General features: G+C 47.2%; 1 protein-coding gene and 1 pseudogene across 5 annotated transcripts; both read left to right on the forward strand.

The window, feature by feature from the left end:
• Positions 1–3,688: 3,688 nt before the first annotated feature.
• Positions 3,689–4,267, forward strand: LOC116272572 (annotated as a pseudogene).
• A 9,327-nt stretch (positions 4,268–13,594) lies between these two features.
• On the forward strand, positions 13,595–19,354 carry LOC101025045 (patr class I histocompatibility antigen, A-126 alpha chain). Of its 5 annotated transcripts, XM_031661318.1 has the most exons (8): positions 13,595–13,798; positions 13,928–14,197; positions 14,443–14,718; positions 15,293–15,568; positions 15,664–15,780; positions 16,220–16,252; positions 16,359–16,406; positions 16,573–16,991. In XM_031661318.1, exons 1-7 carry the CDS (start codon positions 13,636–13,638, stop codon positions 16,400–16,402), a joined length of 1,179 nt encoding a protein of 392 aa, XP_031517178.1. In that variant the 5' UTR covers positions 13,595–13,635; the 3' UTR covers positions 16,403–16,406; positions 16,573–16,991. The 5 variants fall into 5 exon arrangements, with proteins under 5 accessions (XP_031517178.1, XP_031517180.1, XP_031517177.1 ...); XM_031661320.1 differs by lacking the exons at positions 15,664–15,780; positions 16,573–16,991 and adding an exon at positions 19,337–19,354; XM_031661317.1 differs by having other exon boundaries at positions 16,220–16,406.
• Positions 19,355–20,407: the final 1,053 nt, after the last annotated feature.

Genomic DNA, 20,407 nt, shown 5'->3' on the forward strand with positions numbered 1-20,407 from the left:
AAGAAAGAAAGAAAGAAAGAAAGAAAGAAAGAAAGAAAGAAAGAAAGAAAGAAAAAAGCAGGAGAAGGTGTGGTGGCTGGGGTGTGGGGAGCTGGGACCCTGGCCCTGTGCAGGTGAGTTGCCAGGTGCTTCTGGGGAGGCCACCACCATCCTGGGCTCTGGCAGGTTGGGGCACCACAGAGCCAGCCTTCCTGACAGTGCCGTCTATCCCAGTGACTCACCAGAAGCCACAGCGCCCAGATTAGTTTTGTGTTGATAGAAAATTTTAAAGTGTTATGTTACATAATTTTACGTTGTTTGAGGAGGCAAATAAGTCTCTCAGGCTCAGCCGCTCCTCACGGCATCTCTCTAATGTGCTTGAAGACGGTCAGATCTGTGGGGTTCCCACCTTCAGTGAAGACCTGCGCTTCCCTGCTGGGTCGTTTTCTGGTGTCTTTGCCTGTTGGTTGCCCCTGTGACTGGTGACCTCATGCCCTCTGGTGGACGCCATGCTCTCTTGCTCATTGAGGGTTGGAAAACTGGAAAATTACGCTCGATGAGAATAGGCGGTAACATTGGTTCTGTGTGGCACTGTCATCACCCGCACTTGAAGGGGAAGCCGTGTTTCAGAAAGTACAAAACGTGGCCCCATCCCTTGGCTGCCAAGTGGCTGCCAAGCGGCCTAGTGGCAATATGAGCCCCAGTGGACGACACTGTGATGCAGGACAGGGTGGATTCAAGGGCCCCTTCCCAGCTCAGGGATTGACTGCAGGGCTGGTGGTAACCAGGGCTGAGAGGAACCTGGAGACACGCTGGGGCGGGGCCGGATGAGAGCCTGGAGAGAGCCTCCATCTGTCCTCACAGGGCCTGGGGAGACATACTGAGGAAGGGCCACCTGCCCCTCCACTCTGCCTCACCATTATCCCCCAGCCACACTGGCATCCCTGGTGTCCACCAGGCACTTTTCACGTGTCTCTTCCTTAATCTTCAGATCCTCTCCGTGAGGTCCGTGTTGGATTTGCATTTCCGGAGTTGAGGGAAGATTCTGAGCCTGGGAGACTCCATAGGGAGGGGTCCACACTCTGTGACTGATGCCACAGTTGAACTACAGCAGCTTGAACTTCGGACTGCAGAGTGTTCTGAGCTCTGAGTTGCTCTGAGCTGGCGATGCCCTGTGCCAGCTGCACTGAGGCAGCCGTGTGCCTGCTGGTCCTACAGGATTCCCCACCTGAAACCAGAAGCAGATCAGGATTTCCCAAATTGTCTCTAGCCCTGATGGGTGACATCTCCACTGTTTTAATAAGGCAATAATCGCAGCTACCACTTCTGTGGTGGGTGCTGCCATGTGCCAGGCATCTTTCTGGGTACTTGGCATATGTGAACACACACATTTACAACAGAAGCTTGTGAAGCACAGAGAGATTAAGTGACTTGGTTAAGGTCACACAGCAGTAAGTAGTGGAGCTGGAATTTGAGCTGAGACAGTCTGCTCAAGGGCTCAGGCCCCCACTGCTGGCACCATGTCACATACAGTGAGATGACTGGAGGTGGGAAGAAGCTGGGGTGTGTTGGTTACATGGAGTACACATGGCCTTTGTAGTAAGCTGGAGCCTGTGGCCACCCAAAGGTGGATTTGTGCATGAGCCGAGGACAGGTTTCTAATGTGCCAGATGAGGTGAGTAGGAGATTATGCACCTGTGTCTTCAGCCTTGTCCTCCCCGTCTTTGTCATCTCCTGAGGATGGAGCATCTGTCATGTGCACACTGAGTGGCACCACTCCTGCTGGGTGAGTCGCTGCAGCTGCAGGTCCCCAGGGTCCTTGTGAGAGGCAGTCAGCACCTGCAGCTGCTGGGGCTCCACCAGGATGCATTTTGAGGACACCAGCTCTGCACCATCCTTGGCCCAGACAGCGGGCCCCATGGGACCACCTCCAGGCACGGAGCAACTCAGCCCTGCGGTGTCCCTGATGCCAAAGAACAACTGCTCCTGCTGGTTTCAAGACCTCAGCGGGAGGCTGCAGCAGGCCTTGAGTGACGAAGGATCGGCTCCCAGAGCCTGGGGTCCTGCCAGACAACACTCAAACAAACTTAAAGTTCAGAAAGAAAAAAAAAACCTGTCTCAACTGACAGTTGCATGTTTGGCAAAACTCTCTGTCAGATATAATGGAGAAATTCAGACATGCACAGGTAAATAAAAGCTGATGGCATTTGTCTCTGGTAAACCTATTCTACAATTAATGCTAAAAGGAATGCTTCACACTGAAATAAAAGGACATTAGATAGCAACTTGAAGCTATATGAAGCAAAGAAGTACACAGCTAAAAGTAACTGTGTAGAACTTATCTGTAAAACAGTCTGGATATGCCTGAAGGGAAATAAAGTTTTACAACCGTTTTAACTTCTGTACTTGGAATAAGTTCTCCCCATTGACATAATCTTGTTCATAGTCTCAAAATTATTTAAACCTCTACTATATCTTTAGTGGCATATTTATCTATCATAATGTTATTTTATTCTTAATTACCATTGCCTGTTTTATTTCTCCATCCAAAAACAGCAGCTGCTTTTGGTTGGCTGGGCCCTCAGCAGTGGCAGCTGCCAGGTCAGCCCTGGTGAGTGGCAACTCAACTGCTGTGCCCATGCAGTGTCCATCGCAGCCACCACGGCCACTTTGTGCAGGGACTCCATGAGCAAGCCCTGTGCGGCTGAGTGGCATTGTCCGTCAAGCCATCTCACTCACCTGATTACAGGGAGCCCCAGTACCTTAAAGACCCTCTGGTAGGCATCCACACACAACCAGTATCGTCATGCACTCGGCCTATAGCAAGAGGTCTATGCGTACCTCTCTCCTCTACCTCCCAATTTTCCAACTCTATTTTCCCCAAGTTCATGACTGGCCAGCCAAGGCATGAGCCACTGCCCATGACTCATTCATTCATGCACTACTGGGCATCATTTCACACCCCCCACCTCCCATGGGCTTGTTTGGGTTTGATTCCTAGTTCCTGGCTTGAGAGCCATTTCCAAAGCTGTTCTGGTGTCAGCTCCCAAGCCTACTGCTGTTGTTGTAGATTTTCCTCTTTATATGTATTTATTTCCTGGAATTAAAAACAATTGCACTAATTTTTTTCAATTCAGCATTTCCAAGGATATGCAGTAGGAGTGATTCTTCTTAGTGTACATAGAATTGCTTCAAAACACCAGCAATGTATATTTGAGGGAAGGACAGCATGCATGGAGAAAGGAGGACAATCCACAAGTGGGCAGTGGAGTTTCACAAAGTGAACACTCGGGTAAACAACACCCACATCAAAGTACACCAATCACAGCCTGCCGAAAACACCCATGCAGTATCCATCGCAGTCACCACGGCCACTTTGTGCAGGGACTCCATGAGCAAGCCCTGTGAACTTCTTTTGCTTTACAGGAAACTTGACTCAGGCTGGTGTCCAGTGAAGAAATCCCAGGTGCATGGAAAGGAGAGGAGGGTCTCAGGGCTGTGAGTGATCTGCAAAAGGAAGCGCATGGACCACCAGGTGGCGCTGCTGCGCTGCTCCTGCTCCCAGGAGGTGAATGCTCAGGACGAGCTTTGAGGTGGAGAGAGGGATGTCATTGCTCATCCTCCAGGTTCAAAGTAAAAACCTTCCAGCCAATCTTGGCCGCGCGTTCTGGTGTAGTGAGCGGGTTCGGAAGTGCTCACCGCTGCTGTCATGGTTCGTTTGCTAAACTGCATCTCGCTGTGTCCCAGAACACGGGCATTGGCAAGAACGGGGACATGCCCTGGCCGCCACTCAGGAATGAATTTAGGTATTTCCAGAGAATGACACAAACTCTTCAGGAGAAGGTAAACAGAATCTGGTGTTATGTGTAGAAAGATCTGGTTCTCCATTCCTGAGAAGAATCGATCTTTAAAGGATAGAATTAATTTAATTCTCAGCAGAGAACTCAAGGAACCTCCACAAGGAGCTCATTTTCTTGCCAGAAGTCTGGATGATATCTTAAAACTTACTGAACAACCAGAATTAGCAAATAAAGTAGAGATTATTTGGATAATTGGTGACAGTTTTGTTTCTAAGGAAGCCATGAATCACCCAGGCCATCTTAAACTATTTGTGACAAGGATCATGCGGGACTTTGAAAATGACACGTTTTTTCCAGAAATTGATTTGGAGAAATATAAACTTCTGCCAGAATACCCAGGTGTTCTCTCTGATGTCCAGGAGGAGAAAGACATTAAGTTCAAATTTGAAGTATATGAAAAGAATGATCAATATGAAGGTGTTTTCTAGTTTAAGTTGTTCCCCTCCCTCTGGAAAAAAAATTATATTTTTTTACATGAGAAGAAAAAGACTTGTTGACTTTAGATCTATGAATAATTATTTCTAAGCAACGTGTTTTTATTCCGCACTAATCTTGAATATATCAGATACCATTTATGAAACATTCTTGCTATAACTAAGTGCCTCTCTAAGACCCCAACTGAGTCCCCGCACCTGCTACAGTGAGCTGCCATTCCACACCCATCGCACATGGGACTCTGGCCAGTCCTTGACATTGTCGGGCTTTTCAAATGTGGGTAGTATTTATTAAAGATGAAGATGCACATACCCTCCAACTGAGCAGTTTCACTAGTGGAAAATACCGAAATCTTCCTACGTGTATATCTAGAGGTTTGTAGACATATGTTGCAGCCTTGTTTGTAACAGTGAAAAATTGAAAACAACCTGGAAGTCCAGTGATGGGAAAATGAATATATTTCTGTCTTAGACTGGGGAAGCCAAAGCAGATTCCAAGACTGAAATTTCAGTGAAAGCAGTTTATTTTCTAGGCCTTACCAGAAAGCATCAATTGAGGTATGGAGAAATGAAACTGAAAAGGTAAGAAAAGCAGTTTAAAGTCAGTGAGCATGTTCTCATCGGTATCAAGCTCCATACTGCTGAGATACGGGGAAACAGAGGGGAGAAAGCTGGAGTATTGATCCTCCACTCCTTGGTTGTCAGCTCCCTGTCCTGTGTGTGGGTGGAACGTACTCCAGCTGCTCTATAGCAAGTCCCAAGTGTTTGCAGTAAGAAGCTGCTGGCATGCATGGGAACCGTGAATGGCAAACATTTAAAGCAATTCCATGTTTAGGTATGTAAGCTCTTCATACCATTTTTTTTTTTTTTTGACAGAGTTTCGTTCTTGTTACCCAGATGGAGTGCAGTGGCGCGACCTCAGCTCACTGCAACCTCCAACTTCCCGGGTTCAAGCAATTCTCCTGCCTCAGGCTCCCAAGTAGCTGGGACTACAGGCGTGCGCCACCACACCCAGCTAATTTTGTGTTTTTGGTGCAGACAAGGTTTCACCATGTTGGTCAGGCTGGTCTCGAACTCCTGACCTCAAGTGATACGCCCACCTCAGCCTCCCAAAGTGCTGGGATTACAGGCGTGAGCCACCACACCTGGCAGATCTTTATTCTTTTTATGTAATAAAAAGTATAAAGCCACACATGGTTTATTTGAAATATTTTATGATTTAAAAAAATACAGAAGCAGGAAAACCAATTCTAAGTTCAAGTGAGGGATCGTGGTAGTTTGAACCAGAAGGTTGCATGTAGTAAGAAACTGTGATTTAAGATATATTTTAAAGTTGGAAGTAGCAGGATATTCTGATGGAGTTTGACTTTGGTTTGGGGCCCACTGAGTTTGAGATGCCTTTGAGAAATGAAGGAAGAAGAGAGAGAATAAAAGAAAAACTGGCCAGGCACAGTGGCTCACGCCTGTAACACATTGGCTCAGCATTTTGGGAGGCAGAGACAGACAGATCCCTTGAGACCAGCTTGGGCAACATGGTGAAGCCCCATCTCTCCAAAAAATACAAAAATTGGCTGGGCCCTGTGGCGCCCACCTGTAGTCCCATCTGCTCAGGGGCTGAGGTGGATGAACTGAGCCCGCGCGGTCACGGCTGCAGGGAGTTGTGATTGCGCCACTGCACTCCAGCCTGGGTGACAGAAGAGACCCTGTCTCAAAAAGAAAGCTGAAAACAATGGAAGCATGCCTTCAGAATTCTAGAAAGAAAGTTATTTTCAACGAATAAATCCATATTCACCCAAATAATCAAGGATGAAGGTAAAATAATACATTTTTAGGCAAGCAAAGACTCAGGGGTTACCTCCATGGACCCTTTCTTGGGAAGCTATTGGAGAAAATACTCCAGCAAAATGAAGGAGGAGACAAACCAGAGAATGACATGGATCCAGCAAATAGGATCCAACACAGGAAATATTCCAGCTATGGAGCTGGCTTAAAACAAAAAACAAACAAACAAAAACAGTAGAAATATTAATAGGTTAGCTGGGTGGAATGACTCATGCCTGCAGTCCCAGCTACTCAGGAGGCTAAAAGCAAGAGGTTGGCTTGAGTCCAACATTTCCAGACCAGCCTGGCCACCATAGTGAGATTCCCTTCTCTTAAAAATAATAATAGGTTATTGCCAGATTTGGGGCATTTGGAAAGAAGTTCATTGAAGATAAAGCAAAAGTGAAAAAAACAAGGGGGAAGGGTGGTTAGGTAATCATTAATTCTAGGGCAGAAGGAAGTACAGGATAGGAAGTAAGAGCATAATACTCTGTTCTTCTCAACAATGAGCAATATGTACATAGTCATAATGATGTGGTGACTGCTTAGCCCCTAACTCTGGTAACTACTTTGGGACAATATGGGAGGAAAAGTGAAGATAGTGATGGTGTAAGAGCTAAATCCTCATCTGTCATTCAAGAAATCACTTAAAATGTGTAAAATAATCAAGAAATGGCTAAGTAGTTATGTGAGGAGAAAAACAGAAGACATTGCTAAAAGAGTTGAAAGTCATTGCTCTGGAGGATTAGGAGGGACGGGGCAGGGGACGGTTAGGATGCATTATAAACTGAAGAGGCTTTTTAAAATTACATGTATTAATATATGCACCCACTTGAAAAACTGAAAAAATAATAATTTGGAAAAACCCATGAAGGCAACTACCAGAAGGAAAAACTGAGAGAATGAAAAGTGCTTGTCTCTGGAAAGAACAAATGGCAGGACTGTTGCTTTCATTGTAAGACTTTTAGAGCCATTTGATTTTACTTAATCATTTTCATCTATTTCTTTAATAAAACAACTCTATCATAATAAAAATTTACATTCATTCACAGAAAACAAACAAACAAACAAAAACCCTTCCTGCCCAGCCCATCTCATTCTCCCTGAATCCTCAGCGCTAATGAGGACTGTCTCCTTCTCACCTCCCTGGACTGGACTTTTTACCACTGGAAAGTGGATGTGATTTCTAGTTTCCGCATGTCCTGGTTTATTGTGCTGCCAGTAAAATAAAATCAAAATACATATTGAATAAATAATAAATAAAATAACCCATAGTGAGAAAAGGTTTACAATGTATGTTTTGGAGTCAAGATCTCACTCTGTGGCCTGGGCTGGAGACCAGTGGTGCAATCATAGCTCACTGCAGCCTTGAACCCATAAGCTCAAGGGATCTTCCCATCTCAGCCTTCCCAATACCTGCGAATACAAGCGCCCACCACCAGGCCCAGCTAAGTTTACTTATTTTTATATCTTTTAGAGATGAGCATGTCACAATGTTGTCCAAGCTGGTCTCCAACTTCTGATCTCAAGCAATCCTCTTGCCTTAGCATCCTGAACTGCTGGGATTACAGGGGTGAGCTGTCATGCCTGGCTTGTAATATACTGACACCATCAAGGTTTCCTTCTCCAAGTGTGGACACAGCAGCAGACGCCCCTTGTCTCTTGGGTCAGGACACTGGGTAGAGTGGAATAGCAAGGCAACAAAGTCCCTGCAGAAAGCGCCCCATGGAAGAGGTCCAGCAGGAAGGGCCAGCTGACCCAGGGCCACCATATGTAGGGATAACTCCTCTTTCTGGGCGGGACTGTTCTTTGATTACTTTTGTATTCACAATAGTTCTGAAATCGTAGGATGATGAGACTCAAGACTGGCTGGGATTTGTTTTTGAAAAACCATCTCCAAGATTTGTTGATCTTTTGAATGGTTTTTAGTGTTGCAATTTCCTTCAGAACTTAACTCATTCTTAACATTTCACAGTCTACTTTCAGTTAATAATGTACTAGCACCCATAAATACAGAAATATTGCAACCATTTATCCTCTATAAAATGTCCATCTTTTATGGTATCGATATTATATGGAATGTATCTATATAGGTTGTAAGTCCCATGATAAAAAAAACTTTTTCTTATCTTTAAACAGTTCTATGTATATAAAGTAAGAATAAATGAGGGGAGCAAGATAGCCTTTTGCACTTAGCTCAATATTTACCATTTTTGATCATCTTCATCTTTTCTGATCATCTCATTTTCCACCTGGTATCATTTGCCTCTAGACTGAAGAATTTTCTTTACCAATTGTTATTGTACAGATCTGCTGGTGGCAAATTCTCTTAATTTTCTTTTACCTGAAATATCTCCTAATTTGCCTATCCTTGAAGGACATCTATGCTGGATATAGAATTCTTAGTTGACCTTTTTGTTTCACATCACTTTAAAGATGTTATTCTACTTTCTTTTGTTTCTATGGTTTCTAATAAGACATGGGTCAGGACAAGAGGAACAGAGAAACCAAAACTGGGAAAATAACATGGTAGACCTAATATCATCAATCATATCAATAATGACAAAAACCTGTATGAATCAACTCTTTAATGAAGGGCAGAGATTGTGTGACTTGGTTTAAAAAAACACGGAACCCAACCATATGCTCTTTCCAGACATGCACTATGTTTGTTTGTTTGTTTTAATTTAACGTTTATTTTTAGATAAGGGGCACATGTGCGGGTTTGTTATATAGGTAAACTTGTATCATGGGGTTTTGTTGTACAGATTATTTCTATACCCATTAGTGTCCACCCAAGTATTAAGCCTTAGTACCCATTAGCTACTTTTGTGATCCTCTCCCTCCTCCCACCCTCCACCCTCAAGTGGACCCCAGTGTGTGTTGTTCCCTTCTACGTGCCCATGTATTCTCATCATTTAGCTCCCACTTATAAGTGAGAACTTGTGATATATAGTTTTCTGTTCCTGCACTAGTTTGCTAAGAATAACGGCCTCCAATTCCATCCATGTTCCTGCAAAGGACATAATTTCATTCTTTTTTATGGCTGTATAGTATTCTACAGTGTATATGTGCCACATTTTCTTTATCCAGTCAACCATTGATGAGCATTTAGGTTGATTCCAAGACTTTGCTATTGTGAATAAGGCTGCAATGAACGTATGTGTACATGTAAGACATGCACTTTCTTTTTTTATTTAATTTATTTTATTTTACTTTAAGTTCCAGGATACATGGGCAGAATGTGCAGGTTTGTTACATACGTGTAGTCTGCCATGGTGGTTTGCTGCACCCATTCACCCGTCCTCTAAGTTCCCTCCCCTTGCTCCTGACTCCCCAACAGGCCCTGGTGTGTGTTGTTCCTCTCACTGTGTCCATGTGTTCTCGTTGTTCAACTCCCATTTAGCAGTGAGAACATGCGGTGATAGGTTTTCTGTTCCCATGTTACTTGGCTGAGGATGATGACTTCCAGCTTCATCCATGTTTCTGCAAGGGACATGAACTCATTCCTTTTTATGGCTGTGTAGTATTCCATGGTGTATATCTACCACATTTTCTTTATCCAGACTATCAGTGATGGGCATGTGGGTTGGTTCCATGTCTTTGCTATTGAAAATAGTGCTTCAATAAATATACATGTGCATGTGTCATTATAGTAGAATGACTCATATTCCTTTGGGTGTATATCCAGAAATAGGATTGCTGGGTCAAATAGTATTTCTGGTTCTAGATCTTTGAGGAATGGTCACATCATCCTCCGCTATGGTTGAACTATTTTACATTCCCACCAACAGTGGAAAAGCATTCCTATTTCTCCACAGTCTCACCAGCATCTATTGTTTCTTCACTTTTTAATAATTGCCATTCTGACTGGCAGGAGATAGTACATCATTGTGGTTTTGATTTGCTTTTCTCTAATGATCATTGATATTGAGTTTGTTTTCATATGTTTCTTCTTCTGAGAAGTGTCTGTTCATATCCTTTGCCAATTTTTGATGGGGCTGTTTTTTTCCTTGTAAATTTGTTTAAGTTCCTTATAAACAAACATGTGAGCTCCCATCGTTCTTGTTTAAACACTTAACAGGCATCCTAACCAGTGCAACATGGCAAGAAAATTAAATAAGAGACCAATAGAAGGACCGGTTATGGTGGCTCATGCCTATAATCCCTGCATTTTGGGAGGCTGAGGAGGGAGGATCACTTGAGTTCAGGAATTTGATACCAGCCTAATAGTGAGACCTCATGTCTACCAAATAAAAATAATTCTAAAGGAAAAAAGATCAATAGATAGGGAAGGAAGAAACAAAAGTCTTTCTTTGTCACCAACTTCATTGCATATGTAGAAAACACTAGGAGATTCTGAAAAAGTCTCTGGAATTAATCATTGAATTTGCAAAATAGTTCATAAAATATATTTAATAAGTCACTTAGATGAACATGAAAAGATAGCAAACAATACTAGTCATCAAAGAAGTGCAAGTTAAAACCACAACGAGAAACTATCACACATCACCCAGAATATTTAAAGAAAAAAGACATTTGATAAGTCTAAATACTGTCAAGAATATGGAAAAAATAGGAATGTCTGATATTGCTGGTAGGAATGCAAAAAATGTGGCAGTCAATTTGTAAAGCCGTATGACAATTTCTTATACAGTTACCCATCCATTACCACATGACCCAGCAATTCCACAAATATGTATTTATCCAAAAGAAATAAAAATGTAAGGCCACATTTGTAAGCAGTTATTTCTAGTGGCTTCATTAATAACAAACCCTAGCTGGAGGAATCCACATGTCAATCAACTAGAGAATAGAGAAACCAGTGAATAAACTGGGATTCCAGCAATACTCAGCAGCTGCTCAGCAACAAAAATGAGTGAATGGCATCATCTCAAACATCGTTATGCTAAGGGAGAGACCAACTGAAGGACTACACAACATATGATTGCATGTCCATTAAATTCTAGAAATTTCACTATTGCAGTGACAGAAAACAGCGGTGGTTGAGTGAAAGGAAGGGGTGAGGGTGGGAGGCAAGGATTAAACAGAAAGGGGCATAAAGTTTTTAAGGAAAAGAAACTGTTCTCGGGCCGGGCACGGTGGCTCACGCCTGTAATCTCAGCACTTTGGGAGGCCGAGACGGGTGGATCACGAGGTCAGGAGATTGAGACCATCCTGGCTAACACGGTGAAACCCCGTCTCTACTAAAAAAATACAAAAAACTAGCTGGGCGAAATGGTGAGCGCCTGTAGTCCCAGCTACTCGGGAGGCTGAGGCAGGAGAACCCGGGAGGTGGAGCTTGCAGTGAGCTGAGATCTGGCCACTGCACTCCAGCGTGGGCGACAGAGCGAGACTCCGTCTCAAAAAAAAAAAAAAAAAAGAAAAAGAAACTGTTCTCTACAGTGCCACAGTTCAGGAGTAACTGGGTGGTGGGAACTAAGGGGAGAAGAGGGTGTGAGGGATGAGGGAAGAGAGAAGGGCTGGGGAAGCAGGAGGTGAGGACAAAGAGCAGGGGAAAGGACTCCAAAGCAGTGGAGGAGCCTAGCAGGGGGTTCTCTGCATTCGGTGTTTCTCTACTGGGCAGTGTGGTAGTTACACGACTATAAATATTACCAATATTCACCAAAAAGCGCAGCTAAAACTGGTGAATTTTATTAGACGTAAATGTCCTAATAAGAAAAAAAAATGTAGGGGGGAGGCAAAAACAAAGACATTTTTAGATCATCAAATCCATAAAATTCGCTTCCTAGGAGTCCTGTACTACATTTAATTTTAAAGGAAGTTCTTCAGGGTGAAGGGAAATGATACTAGATGGTGACCCAGATATACAGAAAGGAACAATTGACAACAGAAATGATGCACATACACGTGTCACATTCACACTCATTTTCTTAATTTCCTGAAGACATATGGCTGCTTGTCTAAAGCAAAAAGTATTACACTGTATCATTGAGTTTATAATTAGATTGATGTAATATATAAAACAATAATAGCATAATGGTAGGTTAAATGAAACTACACTGTTACAAGTATCCTTTATTTTGCCGGATGTAGTTCAATAGAACCTGAACTTCACTGTGAAAAGTCAAGGAATCGGGTTTCCATTCTTACAACAATAAAAAAACTAGTGTAAAGAAATATAACCAAAAGCCACTAGGAGAATTAAAACGACAAACTAAAAACTGTTTATTTGACACATAAAGAAAGTAGCAAAGAAGGAACAGTAACAAAAAGATATGAGACAAATTGAAAACATATAGTAAAATTGTAGACCAAAATCCAACCATTGTTAAGTGAAGAAATGACACGACCTTGCTCACGTTAGCAGGACTGCTGAGCACTGTGGGGAGAACAGACATGGGCAGGAGGTGAGGGACAGTGTTAGTGCCACAATTCAGGAGTGACAGGGTAGCGAGGATTTACAGGAAGCGGGAGTGTGAGGGATGAGAGGGGCAGAGAGAAGGGCTGGAGAAGCAGGAGGTGAGGAAAAGGAGAGAGGAAAGAATTCTAAAGCAGTGGAAGAGCCTAGCAGCGGGTTCTTTGCATTCGGTATTCAATACATTTTGTTGGACTTCCTAAAAACTAATTGACTCTTTAAAATTAAAAAAAAAAAAGAGTTACAAAAATGCCAAGTGTCCAGATAAAATACGCACACTGCTTAGATGTGCAGAGTTCAGGAAAACAGGCAGTGCTTGAGCGTCGGTGAAGAGCATTGGGTCTGCATGGAGCACTCGCAACTTTGAGGTGATGACTACAGGCTCCCGGTTGCAATAGACAGTAACAAACCCTTTATTTCGTATTCAGGAGATGTTCTGGACTCATACAGGGAAACTCGGGCTACGGAATGAACATAATTTTAAAGGCAACAACCCAGAGGCACAGATCCATAGTCTGGGAAAGTAAAACTTAGGAGGTTTGTAATGCTGTTTTGACACAGGTCTGTTACAGATTGGAATTCTAATCATTCAGGGATTATCAATATTGTGCTACCTACTGTATTAATAAACAAAAAGAAACTGGTCTCTATGAGAATCTCTATGTGGTGCCTTCAGACAAAACTTCACCAGGTTTAGAGAGAAAACCCCTGTCTCTACACCTCCATTCCCAGGGCGAGCTCACTCTCTGGCATCAAGTTCCCCGTGGTGAGTTTCCCTGTACAAAGGTCCAAGGGGAGAGGTATGGAGTGGGAGGCAGGGAGTCCAGTTCAGGGTCGGGGATTCCAGGACGAGTAGGGAAGGGGAAGAGGCTGGGCGCGGCCTGGTGGGGGGGGGTCTCTCCCTGGTTTCCATAGACAGATCCTTGTCCAGGACTCAGGCAGACAGTGTGACAAAGAGGCTTGGTGTAGGAGAAGAGGGATCAGGACGAAGTCCCAGGTCCCGGGCGTGGCTCTCAGAGTCTCGGGCCTTATCTGCATTGGGGAGGCGCAGAGTTGGGGATTCCCCACTCCCCTAGTTTCACTTCTTCTCCCAACCTGTGTCGGGTCCTTCCTCCAGGATACTCGTGACGCGTCCCCAGTTCCCACTCTCATTGGGTGTCGGATGTCTAGAGAAGCCAATCAGCGTCGCCGCGGTCTCAGTTCTAAAGTCCCCACGCGCCCACCCGGGCTCAGAGTCTCCTCAGACGCCGAGATGCGGGTCATGGCGCCCCGAACCCTCCTCCTGCTGCTCTCGGGGGCCCTGGCCCTGACCGAGACCTGGGCCGGTGAGTGCGGGGTCGGGAGGGAAACGGCCTCTGCGGGGAGGAGCGAGGGGACCGCAGGCGGGGGCGCAGGGCCCGGGGAGCCGCGCGGGGAGGAGGGTCGGGCGGGTCTCAGCCTCTCCTCGCCCCCAGGCTCGCACTCCTTGAGGTATTTCCACACCGCCGTGTCCCGGCCCGGCCGCGGGGAGCCCCGCTTCATCGCCGTGGGCTACGTGGACGACACGCAGTTCGTGCGGTTCGACAGCGACGCCGCGAGTCCGAGGATGGAGCCGCGGGCGCCGTGGATGGAGCAGGAGGGGCCGGAGTATTGGGAAGAGGAGACACGGAGAGCCAAGGGCAACGCACAGACTGACCGAGCGGACCTGGGGACCCTGCGCGGCTACTACAACCAGAGCGAGGGGGGTGAGTGGCCCCGGCCCGGGGCGCAGGTCACGACCCCTCCCCATCCCCCACGGACGGCCCGGGTGGCCCCGAGTCTCCGGGTCCGAGATCCGCCCCGAGGCCGCGGGACCCGCCCAGACCCTCGACCGGAGAGAGCCCCAGGCGCCTTTACCCGGCTTCATTTTCAGTTGAGGCCAAAATCCCCGCGGGTTGGTCGGGGCGGGGCGGGGCTCCGGGGACTGTACTGACCGCGGGGGCGGGGCCAGGGTCTCACACCATCCAGTGGATGTATGGCTGCGACCTGGGACCCGACGGGCGCCTCCTCCGCGGGTACCGGCAGGACGCCTACGACGGCAGGGATTACATCGCCCTGAACGAGGACCTGCGCTCCTGGACCGCCGCGGACATGGCGGCTCAGAACACCCAGCGCAAGTGGGAGGGGGACCGTTATGCGGAGCGGTTCAGAGCCTACCTGGAGGGCGAGTGCCTGGAGTGGCTCCGCAGATACCTGGAGAACGGGAAGGAGACGCTGCAGCGCGCGGGTACCAGGGGCAGTGGGGAGCCTTCCCCATCACCTCTAGATCTCCCGGGATGGCCTCCCATGAGGAGGGGAGGAAAATGGGATCAGCGCTAGAATGTCCCCTCCCTTGAATGGAGAATGGCGTGAGTTTCCCTGATTTCCTCTGAGGGCCCCCTCTGCTCTCTAGGACAATTAAGGGATGACGTCTCTGAGGAAATGGAGGGGAAGACAGTCCCTAGAATACAGATCAGGGGTCCCCTTTGACCCCTGCAGCAGCCTTGGGCACCGTGAATTTTTCTCTCAGGCTTTGTTCTCTGCCTCACACTCAATGTGTTTGAAGGTCTGATTCCAGCTTTTCTGAGTCCCTCGGCCTCCACTCAGGTCAGGACCAGAAGTCCCTGTTCCTCCCTCAGAGACTAGAACTCTCCAAGGAATAGGAGATTATCCCAGATGCCTGTGTCCAGGCTGGTGTCTGGCTTCTGTGCTCCCTCCCCCACCCCAGGTGTCCTGTTCATTCTCAGGGTAGTCACATGGGTGCTGCTGGAGTGTCCCATGAGAGATGGAAAGCCCCTGAATTTTCTGACTCTTTCCATCAGATCCCCCAAAGACACACGTGACCCACCACCCTATATCTGACCATGAGGCCACCCTGAGGTGCTGGGCCCTGGGCTTCTACCCTGCGGAGATCACACTGACCTGGCAGCGGGATGGGGAGGACCAAACTCAGGACACAGAGTTTGTGGAGACCAGGCCAGGAGGAGATGGAACCTTCCAGAAGTGGGGAGCTGTGGTGGTGCCTTCTGGAGAAGAGCAGAGATACACGTGCCATGTGCAGCATGAGGGGCTACCGGAGCCCCTCACCCTGAGATGGGGTAAGGAGGGGATGAGGGGTCATGTCTCTTCTCAGGGAAAGCAGGAGCCCTTCTGGATCAGGGTCAGGACCCCTCACCTTCCCCTCCTTTCCCAGAGCCATCTTCCCAGTCCACCATCCCCATCGTGGGCATTGTTGCTGGCCTGGCTGTCCTAGCAGTTGTGGTCACCGGAGCTGTGGTCGCTGCTGTGATGTGGAGGAGGAAGAGCTCAGGTAGGGAAGGGGTGAGGGGTGGGGTCTGGGTTTTCTTGTTCCTCTGGGGGTTTCAAGCCCCAGGTAGAAGTGTTCCCTGCCTCATTCCTGGGAAACAGCATCCACACAGGGTCTAACCCAGCCTGGGGCCCTGTGTGCCAGCACTTACTCTTTTGTGTAGCAATGTGACAATGAAGGACGGATGTATCACCTTGCTGATTATGGTATTGGGTCCTGATTCCAGCATTCACGAGTCAGGGGAAGGTCCCTGCTAAGGACAGACCTCGGGAGGGCAGTTTGTCCAGGACACACAGCTGCTTCCCTCCTGTTTCCTGATCCTGCCCTGGGTCTGCAGTCATAGTTCTGGAAATTTCTCTTGGGTCCAAGACTAGGAGGTTCCTCTAAGATCTTATGGCCCTGCTTCCTCCCAGCCTCCTCACAGGACATTTTCTTCCCACAGGTGGAAAAGGAGGGAGCTACTCTCAGGCTGCGTGTAAGTGGTGGGGGTGGGAGTGTGGAGGAGCTCACCAACCCTGTACTTCCTCTTGTCCCATGTCTCCTGCGGGCTCTGACCATGTCCTGTTTTTGTTCTACCCCAGCCAACGACAGTGCCCAGGGCTCTGATGTGTCTCTCACAGCTTGAAAAGGTGAGATTCTTGGGGTCTAGAGTTGGGGGGCGGGGGGACAGAGGGGAAAGGCCTGGGTAATGGAGATTCTTTGATTGTAACGTTTCGAGTGTGTGGTGGGCTGTTCAGAGTGTCATCACTTACCATGACTGACTTGAATTTTTTGTTCATGACTTGTTTTCTGTAGCCTGAGACAACTGTCTTGTGTGGAACTGAGAAGCAGGATTTCTTCACGCCTCCCTTTTGAAGACACTCTGGCATCTCTTTCTGCAAAGGCATCTGAATGTGTCTGCGTCCCTGTTAGCATAATGTGAGGAGGTGGAGAGACAGCCCATCCCTGTGTCCACCGTGACCCCTGTTCCCACGCTGACCTGTGTTTCCTCCCCAGTCATCTTTCCTGTTCCAGAGAGGTGGGGCTGGATGTCTCCATCTCAGTCTCAACTTTATGTGCACTGAGCTGCAACTTCTTACTTCCCTACTGAAAATAAGAATCTGAATATAAATTTGTTTTCTCAAATATCTGCTATGAGAGGTTGATGGATTAATTAAATAAGTCAATTCCTAGAATTTCAGAGAGCAAATAAAGACCTGAGAACCTTCCAGAATCCACATGTTCGCTGTGCTGAGTCTGTTGCAGGTGGGGGTGGAGAAGGCTGTGAGGAGCCGAGTGTGGACGGGGCCTGTGCCTAGTTGCTGTTCAGTTCTTCATGGGCTTTATGTGGTCAGTCCTCAGCTGGGTCACCACTGCCCCATCGTCCTTGTCCCTTCAGTGGAAACTTGTCCAGCGGGAGCTGTGACCACAGAGGCTCAGACATCGCCCAGGGCAGCCCCTGCACACGGGGTCTCTGTGTATTCTGAGACAAATTTTCAGAGCCATTCACCTCCTGCCCTGCTTCTAGAGCTTCTGTTCTGCTCTGCTCTCCTGCCCTCTCTCCCTGCCCTGGTTCTAGTGATCTTGGTGCTGAATCCAACCCCAACTCATGAATCTATAAAGCAGAGTCTAATTTAGACTTACATTTGTCTGTGAAATTGGACCTATCTTCAAGGACTGTTCTTTCCTGAAGAGAGAACCTGGTTGTGTGCTGCAGTGTGCTGGAGTGGGGGGTGCGGGGGGCATTGCTGTAGAAAGAGGGATGGGGGAGGGAGGGCACACAAGCAGCACTGCTGAGAAAAACATAGGCGGCCTCTATCTCAGTGTGAGGGGACCTTGTGCTGTACCTGCCACAAAACAGCATTTGGCCTGAGGCTATGTTAATAAAGATGCTGCCTTTAGAATAGGGAGGTGCTCTACAGTGATCATTCATTCAACTGACCTTTGTCATTGACCAGACATAGGACAGAATGGTTCTGCATTTGGGAACACCATTTAAGTAAAATCAGAAAAATCTCTGGCCTTTTGTAGCATATGTTCCAGTGGAAAGAGGCAGACGTTAGATACGCTATAACCAGAGTAAGGAAGGAAAGTGCTAGAAGGTGGTAAGTGCTGTGAGGCAGGTGATCCAGGATGTGGGCAGTGGGGACAGGGAAGGTGGCTGTTGTGCTGGGTAGTCAGTGTGTGCCTTGTTGCAAAGGTGACTTCTGAGGAAGGATTTGAGGGACGTGAGGATGTCTGGGAAAGTTCTTTCCAGGTAGAGGAACCTCCAGTCCAAATGCACTATGGCAGGAAGATGTGTGTGTTCCCAGAAGAACAAGGAGGCCAGGAGGGCTGGACAGAGAGAAACTGAGGTGAGGTCAGAGGTGCGGCCAGAGCAGGTGGGCTTGAGGGGAATGGGGTTGGATCTGACCTTTGCTCTGAGTGGGATGAAGAGTCAGAGGACAGTTTTGAGCAGAAGAGGGCCATGATATAACTTCTCTTTTAAAATGACCTCTGACTGCTGTGCTGAGAACAGAATTGAGAGGTGAGGGACGAGGGAGGCAGAAGGAAAACAGTAGGAAGCGAGTGCAGTATTCCAGGCTGGAGATGTCGGTGACCTTGACTGGGGTGTGAGCAGGGGAAATAGTGGGATGGGAGGGGATTCTGGATGCATTTGAAGATGAACTCACAGCATTTGCCAGTAGATTGTGTCTGTGGTGTGAGAAAGACGAATCAAGGACACCCATAGTTGTAAAATGAGTGAGTAGAAGGATGGAGCTGCTGTCAGTGGAGATGGGGAGACTCTGGCAGGAGCATACTGAGGAGGGGGCATCACAGGCACTCAGTGGAGATGTCTACTAGGAATGCAGGTTGGGGAGCTGGGGTGGAATTTGGACAGACAACTCCAGAGTTTAGAGCAAAGGAGAAATAGACTGGGCAGGAGAAATACATTTAGGAGGTCACACCATATAAACGATACTTAAACCTCAAGCATGGAGGAGGGCACCAAGGGAGTGATTGACTGTGGAAAAGAATGAGGGCAAGGACTGAACCCTGGACCTCCAGTTGTAAGGGATGTGATCAGACCACACCCAGAGCAGACTGCACAATTCTGACCCCAAGTCTAGAGGACACTTAGACAAGGAACTCCCATGTGCACAGGGATCACCCAGACGTGGTGCTGAGATCCAGGAAGTCTGGAGTCGAGCAAGAGATTCTGGATTTATGACAAGGCTGGAGCTCATGTTGCTGGTCTCCAGATCACACTTGGAGTAGCAAGAACACCAGGATCCCACATGGCTGAGCATCAGCCTCACATCTAGGGCGTGTTAGATAAACGAATCCTTGGTCTTGTGCATAAAACTCTGAGACAGGGGTTCTGGGGAGTGGCCTGAGTATTTTCTAAGCCCCCGCCAGCAATCCTGTTGCTCAGCCAGATTGGGAACCACTGAGATCAGAGATCAGAGAGTGCCCAGGGTGGGTGGGTGGGTTGGGTTTTCAAACTCTGTTTAAAAGAGGATTTTTTCTCACAGAAAGAAAAGGGAGGATGTGTATTATCAGTTATAAGATGTGATATTCCCTGTTGATCTCTCCACAGTGGGGTGGAGGCCAGGTAGAGAATTCAGGATGTGGCTCTCACACGAGGAACACCTGTGAATGCCGCTCTCTGACACTCGCCCACAGACTCATTTCCTACTCACTTCTTGGAGCGAACTATGGAAAACAAATTTCTGTAATGTACACATTAAGTCATATATCTGGTATTGGGGGCTAGTTTTATTGTGGGGAAGTCCTCAGAAGCAGGCGGGAAACTACACATCCAGGAACAGAATCCACAGCCCACCCTGGATCAGGTCCCTCCTAGGAACAACTGCCCCTGCTGCTGAGCACAGACACCACTGCTCACACCTCTGACACCCTGGTGCTGGACACTGGACCCTGAGGCCAGGGGAGACGTCACTTCTGCACCTGGAAGCTGGATATCACTACTGTCACTCAGCCATCTTTACTAAAATGTGTTCTGTACAGTCCCAGCCTCTCTGTCACCTCATTCTGGCTCAGTCTGGCAGTGATATTGCAGTTAAGAAGAAATTATTTAGACAGGTAGTGAGGGTATGGAAGACTTTTAATGAAAAGCAGGCTCCAAACTATTTTCTTTTCTAACAAGGAGCAGCCTGTAATATCAAGCTTCAGACATAGACAAGTAAGCTGGAAGCTTGCACGGGTGAATGCTGGCAGCTGTACCAATAGGAATAGGACACCTGGGACTGGGCACGTTCACAATGGCAACTCCATCCTCCCTTCCCTTTGCCAGGCATGTTTACAGTAAGGAGCAGACAACATGGCGCCGGCCAAGTGGAAAGCCCATTTGCATAATAGGATGAGGGTGGGGTGAACAGCCTTCCACACACACTGTGTAAATATCACAACTGGTCCAACCAACCTGTGGGCCCTACATAAATCAGACACCATCTCCTCAAGTCTGCCTGTAAAATCCAATGCACTCCCATTTCAGGCCGGAATTCCCTTTTGGGTGCCCCTCTCTCTCACAAGAAGAGAGCTGTTCCCCTTTGTCTTTCTTTTACCTATTCAACCCTTTGTTACTAAACTCACTCCTCATATGTCAGTGTCCTTCATCTTCTTGGCATGAGATGACAAACCCTTAGTA

This window comes from Papio anubis, unplaced genomic scaffold (assembly GCF_008728515.1).
Source record: "Papio anubis isolate 15944 unplaced genomic scaffold, Panubis1.0 scaffold1286, whole genome shotgun sequence".
In the NCBI taxonomy this organism is placed as follows: Eukaryota; Metazoa; Chordata; class Mammalia; order Primates; family Cercopithecidae; genus Papio; species Papio anubis.